Raw genomic sequence first — 7,003 nt, forward strand, 5'->3', positions numbered from 1 at the left:
TGCGTTTGATTGTACTCACCGCGTGCGCCGCCTTTAACCAGCCCGTACCATCTGAACGGCATTCGTGTTCAGGCACCCACGGTGACCAAAACAAACGCTTCCACGGGCAGCAGCTGCTAAATCGAGAACGCAGAGCGTGCTAACGTAGAGGGGAAAAAAAAAAAAACATTTCGTCTGTCATTTTTAATGTTTTTAGGAATATAACATACAAGGCTGGTGTGTGCAGCTAATTTAAAAGTATACATTGGTGTCTTACTTTCATCTTTACTAGGGAAGCCTGAAGATTCACTTTGCCCGGCGATATACACAACTGATGGTGAGTAAAACATATTGTATTGGCTACAGTCCATCCATCAATTTTCTACCGCTTGTCCTACAATATTGTATTTCATTTATAGAGAGGTTTGTTTTGTGTGTCCACCAGGCGTGTGCCAAGAGACCATCCTTACAGGGACCGGTGCCTCCTCCTCGCAAAAAGACTGGACTCAAAGCTGAGCTGACTGAGGAGCAGAAACAGGAGATCAGAGAGGCCTTTGAGCTCTTTGACACGGATGGATCTGGATATATTGACGTTAAAGAACTCAAGGTAGGAATACATAAAATAAAATACAAATGTAAAGGCCTACTGAAATGAGATTTTCTTATTTAAACGGGGATATCAGGTCCATTCTATGTGTCGTACTTGATCATTGCGCGATATTGCCATATTTTTGCTGAAAGGATTTAGTAGAGAACATCGACGATAAAGTTCGCAACTTTTGGTCGCTAATAAAAAAGCCTTGCCTGTATCGGAAGTAGCAGACGATGTGCGCGTGACGTCACGGGTTGTGGAGCTCCTCACATCCTCACATTGTTTATAATCATAGCCACCAGCAGCGAGCGCAATTCGGACCGAGAAAGCAACGATTTCTCCATTAATTTGAGCGAGGATGAAAGATTCATGGATGAGGATAGTGAGAGTGAAGGACTAGGGAAAAAAAAAAAAAAGGCGAAGGCAGTGGGAGCGATTCGGATTGGAGATGCGCGGATAGGCAATTATATCATCCGCAACCGCATCACCAAAGTCGTCATCCACCCGAACCAACATTTTATCAGAACCGCCCGCCGCCCGCCCGTTGAAATACATCAGAGGTCGGCCACCATTACCACTCAAAGAGCTGTTTAAACCCGTTTCACAGAGTAAACAAGACAATGGGAGCCGCTAACGTTCTCACAAATATCTGCTGCTAGCGGGGTGTATAAAATAGTCAGGAAGTGTCATGGATGCAAATGATTCTGGGTATTTATTGTGTTGCGTTTATGTTGTGTTACTGGGAGGATGTTCTCCCGAAATGTGTTTGTCATTCTTGTTTGGTGTGGCTTCACAGCGTGGCACATATTAGTAAAAGTGTTAAAATTGTTTATATCACAACCATTAGTGTACTCTGTGTCACCCAGTATGCCTTGCAGTCGTGTGCGTGTTTGACAAGCAGACCGTACTTGCTGTAGAAGGCGACAAAGCCAATGACTTCATAGCACGCCCTAATACTTATTAACTGGGTGACTGCCAGCAGTCATTCTAGAGAATGTTTACGTCTCCTATTGTCTTCTTTGCTTTGTGACACGGGTCCTTAATGGCTCTTTGAATGGTAAAGGATACCGATCCCTGAACCATGTATAACAAATATTTCCGAATGGTCCAACCGCCACCCGCCCGAATCTAATTAAAATCAATTTTTTCGTCATGTCAACCGCCCGACCCGCGGTTTATCCGCGGACTCCGCTGATGAGACCGCAGACCGCGAATCTCTAATTCAGATGTTATTAGACACATTTACTAGGATAATTTGGGAAAATCCCTTATCTGCTTATTGTTTTACTAGTGTTTTAGTGAGATTATATGGTACCTGAAAGTCGGAGGGGTGTGGCCACGGGTGTGGTGACCGCCAGTGTCTCCGGTGGGAGGAGGTAAGAGAGTCAGCAGCTGCAGGAGGATGCAAGCTCCACTCATGTCTACAGTTAGAGCTGACTTATTACCACCATTTTCTCACCGAAACCTGCCCGTTGACATGTAGTCGGGAACCATGTTCACTTGACCGCTCTGTTCCATAGTAAAGCTTCACCTTCGGGAATGTAAACAAGGAAACACCGGTTGTGTTTGTGTGGCTAAAGGCTAAACGCTTCCCCCCTACATCTTTCTTCTTTGATTTCTCCATTATTAATTGAACAAATTGCAAAAGATTCAGCAACAAAGATGTCCAGAATACTGTGTAATTATGTGATTAAAGCAGACGACTTTTAGCCGTGAGCGGTGCTGGAAGAACATGTTCGCTACAACCGGTGACTTCACACTCATTCCGCGACGTTTTTAAAAGGATACTTAGCGTGAAATTTAAAATGGCAATTTATTAAACTAAACCAATCCGTATTGGCATGTGTTGCAATGTTATAAATAAATAAATGATAAATGGGTTGTACTTGTATAGCGCTTTTCTACCTTCAAGGTACTCAAAGCGCTTTGACACTACTTCCACATTTACCCATTCACACACACATTCACACACTGATGGAGGGAGCTGCCATGCAAGGCCCCAACCAGCACCCATCAGGAGCAAGGGTGAAGTGTCTTGCTCAGGACACAACGGACGTGACGAGGTTGGTTCTAGGTGGGATTTGAACCAGTGACCCTCGGGTTGCGCACAGCCACTCTCCCACTGCGCCACGCCGTCCCTATGTTAATATTTCATCATTGATATATAAACTATCAGACTGCGTGGTCACTATTAGTGGCTTTCAGTAGGTCTTTAAAGTCATGTAACATATTTATATTGAACGCCACATGTCTTTGTTGTGTTTTCAGGTTTCGATGAGAGCTCTGGGCTTTGAACCCAAAAAAGAGGAGATTAAGAAGATGATCGGTGAAGTGGATAAGGATGGCACGGGGAAGATCTCCTTTGGAGACTTCCTCAGTGTCATGACACAAAAGATGGTAAATGAAAACATGTTTGTGGGGGATGAGTGGATGTCCAAGCAAACTAAGAAAATAGAAAAAGCACAAAAGCTGCATAATCAGCACGGTGGCCCAGGGGTTAGTGCATGTGCCTCACAATATGAAAGTCCAGAGTTCAATCCCGGCCTCTCCCCGTGACTGCGTGGTTCTCTCTGGGTACTCCAGCTTCCTCCCACATCAAAAAACATTCACCAGGGGATAGGTTGATTGGCAACACTAAAAATTGGCCGAAGTGTGTTAATGCTGTCTGTCTATCTGTGTTGGCCCTGCGATGCGGTGGGGACTTGTCCAGGGTGTACGCCGCCTTCCACCCGAATGGAGTTAAGATTAGCCCCAGCACCCCCCACGAACATACTTGCCAACACTCCCAAGATTCCCGAATTTCAGTGCCCCTCCCGATTTCCACCTGGACAACAATATTGTGGCCGTGCCTTAAAGGCACTGCCTTGAGCGTCCTCTACAACCTGTCGTCACGTCCGCTTTTCCTCCATTCAAACAGCGTGCCGGCCCAGTCACATAATATAAGCAACACAAACAAGTGAATCCAAGGCATACTTGGTCAACAGCCATACAGGTCACACTGAGGGTGGCCGTATAAACAACTTTAACACTGTTACAAATATGCGCCACACTGTGAACCTACACCAAACAAGAATGACAAACACATCTCGGGTGAACATCCGCACCGTAACACAACAGAACAAATACCCAGGATCCTTTGCAGCACTAACTGTTCCGGGATGCTACAATATACAACCCCTCTCCGCTACCATCAAATCCCAACCCCATCTCCCGAATTCGGAGGTCTGAAGGTTGGCAAGTATGCCCGCGAACCCAAAAGGGATAAGCGGTAGAAAATGGATGGATGGCTGCATAATCGGTACATTTCTCTATTCCATGCACGCAATCAGCAAGTGCTTTGGATTTTAACATTGCAGCCACTGGTAGGACGAGTGCAAGCGTAGTAGCACCTTCAGTAAAACTGCTTTCCCATTTAGGCTGAAAAGGATTCCAAAGAGGAAATACTAAAAGCCTTCCGCCTATTTGACGATGACGAAACCGGCAGGATCTCCTTCAAGAACCTAAAAAGAGTCGCCAAGGAGCTGGGAGAGACCCTCACAGATGACGAGCTGCAGGTCAGTCTCATAACGGGCCTTGTTCTGGTTAAAGGGGTTCACATAGTAGCTGTGGTTCTCGGACTAAAATACTTAGCTCACCAAGTATACAACCAAAATGACCAGCATTAAAATACAGTAGCGTAGTAGGCCAAAGTATTCATTAAAAGCAAGGCAGAAGTTTTATTTAACAAGTATTGTTTCATATTTTTGGCCACTACAACATTATAATCATTGTGATCCGCCACACTGTGTGTAAATATAGAAAAATAAAACACTGTACTTTAATCAAGTGATTCTATAGCATACCACTGGATGGAGCCCGAATACTAATAGTAGGCCACGTACCACAGTTAGGGAATCTCTGCTGCAGAAGTGACCGCCTCATTGACATGTGCTGCTATTCTCCCACTTTGTTTGCGATGAAGGAAATGATTGACGAGGCGGACCGAGATGGAGATGGAGAAGTAAACCAACAGGAGTTCCTGCGGATTATGAAGAAAACGTGCCTGTATTGATGGAAGTCTATATTCCTGACTAAACGGTTTGATACGGAAAGCTGCTTTTAGATTTCATTCTCTCGCAGTTGTCCATTTTACTTTTATCATTACGATTGTTGTGATGTGTCAGAAAAAGAAATGAACTTCAAACATATATTTAAAATCCTGTCAAGGTCGTTGTACAATCACAACATTGCTGTCACGTTAAAGGCCTACTGAAATGAGATTTTCTTATTTAAACGGGGTTAGCAGGTCCATTCTGTGTCATACTTGATCATTTCGCGATATTGCCATATTATTGCTGAAAGGATTTAGTAGAGAACATCCACGATAAAGTTCGCAACTTTTGGTCGCTAATAAAAAAGCCTTGCCTGTACCGGAAGTAGCAGACGATGACGTCACAAGTGTGAGGGCTCCTCACGTCCTCACATTGCTTATAATGGGAGCCTCCAGCGACAAGAGCTATTCGGACCGAGAAAACGACAATTTCCCCATTAATTTGAGCGAGGATGAAAGATTCGTGGATGATATTGATAGCGAAGGACTAGAAAGAAAAAAAAATTAATATAAAGTTTAAAAAATAAAAAGACGATTGCAATGGGACGGATTCAGATGTTTATAGACACATTTACTAGGATAATTCTGGGAAATCCCTTATCTTTCTATTGTGTTGCTAGTGTTTTAGTGAGTTAAATAGTACCTGATAGTCGGAGGAGTGTGGCCACAGGTGTCTTGACACCAGTCTCTGAGGGAAGTCGACGGCAGCTGCATGGACGAAGCAAGCTCAGCTGATCTCCGGTAAGAGGCGACTTTTTACCACAATTTACTCACCGAAACCTGCCGGTTGACGAGTGGTCGGGATCCATGTTCGCTTGACCGCTCTGATCTATAGTAAAGATTTACCTCTGGGAATTTTAAACAAATAATCCCCGTGTGTTTGTGTGGCTAAAGGCTAAAAGCTTCCCACCTCCATCTTTCTACTTGGACTTCTCCATTTTTAATTGAACAAATTGCAAAAGATTCAGCAACACAGATGTCCAGAATACTGTTTAATTGCGCGATGAAAAGAGACGACTTTTAGCCGCAAATGGTGCTGCGCTAATATGTCCTCTATAGTCCGTGAGGTCACGCGCACGCCTCATCATCAACAAGAAACGCCGCGGGAAATTTAAAATTGCAATATAGTAAACTAAATAGGCCGTCTTGGCATGTGTTGCAATGTTAATATATCATCATTGATATATAAACTATCAGACTGCGTGGTCGCTAGTAGTGGCTTTCAGTAGGCCTTTAACAGACTCTCGTTCGATACCGCATACTGTTGTGAAGATTACTGATATTTGTCAAATACTCTCAGTGCCTGCATTACAACCGTACAACATTCTTAAAATAATACCGGCATATTTAGTTTGTACATTAACTTGTATGAACTAGAGGCATGCTGTGAAGACAAAGTCAGTGAAGGAGCGTAATACATCTTTACACATCATAAGGAAGCTTTGCCATGATGTGCACAAAATGAAAATAGCAACACTTTCACACAGCACAGAATATGGAAAATTACATGCCAATTGTCTCTTTCTTATGTGTTACAGCAGTGGTTCTCAACCTTTTTTCAGTGATGTACCCCCTGTGAACATTTTTTTAATTCAAGTACCCCCTAATCAGAGCAGAGCATTCTTGGTTGAAAAAAAAGAGATTAAGAAGTAAAATACAGCACTATGTCATCAGTTTCTGATTTATTAAATTGTATAATAGTGCAAAATATTGATCATTTGTAGTGGTCTTTCTTGAACTATTTAGAAAAAAAGATATACAAATAACTAAAAACTTGTTGAAAAATAAACAAGTGATTCAATTATAAATAAAGATTTCTACACATAGAAGTAATCAACTTAAAGTGTCCTCTTTGGGGATTGTAATAGAGAGCCATCTGGATTCATCATCTTAATTCTCAACATTTCTTTACAAAAAAAGAAATCTTTAACATCAATATTTATGGAACATGTCCACAAAAAATCTAGCTGTCAACGCGGAATATTGCCTTGTTGCATTTCTTTTCACAGTTTATGAACTTACATTCATATTTTGTTGAAATATTATTCAATAAATATATGTATAAAGGATTAACTTGTTGCTATTTTTAGAATATTTTGAAAAAAATCTCACGTACCCCTTGGCATACCTTCAAGTACCCCAGGGGTACGCGTACCCCCATTTGAGAACCACTGTGTTACAGTATGAACATGGCTAATATTTTGAATGATACATAGTGTTTTGTCTGTATTTTTGAATGTTTTGTATGTCGTACTGTGCATAAAAAAAATATACAAATAATATTGCTTATTGTAGTGAATTGTATTTATATAGTGCGGGGGTCGGTAAACTTTTTGGCTGCG

At 42.3% G+C, this 7,003-nt stretch overlaps 1 protein-coding gene across 1 annotated transcript; it reads left to right on the forward strand.

Annotated features, from left to right (window-relative positions):
* Window positions 1-47: 47 nt before the first annotated feature.
* cetn2 (centrin, EF-hand protein, 2) lies at window positions 48-6,941 on the forward strand. Its single transcript, XM_061902054.1, has 5 exons — window positions 48-316; window positions 425-586; window positions 2,840-2,968; window positions 3,988-4,125; window positions 4,533-6,941. Exons 1-5 carry the CDS (start codon window positions 314-316, stop codon window positions 4,620-4,622), a joined length of 522 nt encoding a protein of 173 aa, XP_061758038.1. The 5' UTR covers window positions 48-313; the 3' UTR covers window positions 4,623-6,941.
* The last annotated feature ends 62 nt before the right edge of the window (window positions 6,942-7,003 follow it).

The sequence above is a fragment of the Nerophis ophidion genome, linkage group LG05, assembly GCF_033978795.1.
Source record: "Nerophis ophidion isolate RoL-2023_Sa linkage group LG05, RoL_Noph_v1.0, whole genome shotgun sequence".
In the NCBI taxonomy this organism is placed as follows: domain Eukaryota; kingdom Metazoa; phylum Chordata; class Actinopteri; order Syngnathiformes; family Syngnathidae; genus Nerophis; species Nerophis ophidion.

Excerpts from the sequence above, each read along its gene's own strand:
- cetn2 (XM_061902054.1), top strand. Across the intron at positions 587-2,839 it reads TTGACGTTAAAGAACTCAAG|GTTTCGATGAGAGCTCTGGG; the intron begins GTAGGAATACAT and ends TTGTGTTTTCAG. Across the intron at positions 2,969-3,987 it reads GTGTCATGACACAAAAGATG|GCTGAAAAGGATTCCAAAGA; the intron begins GTAAATGAAAAC and ends TTTCCCATTTAG.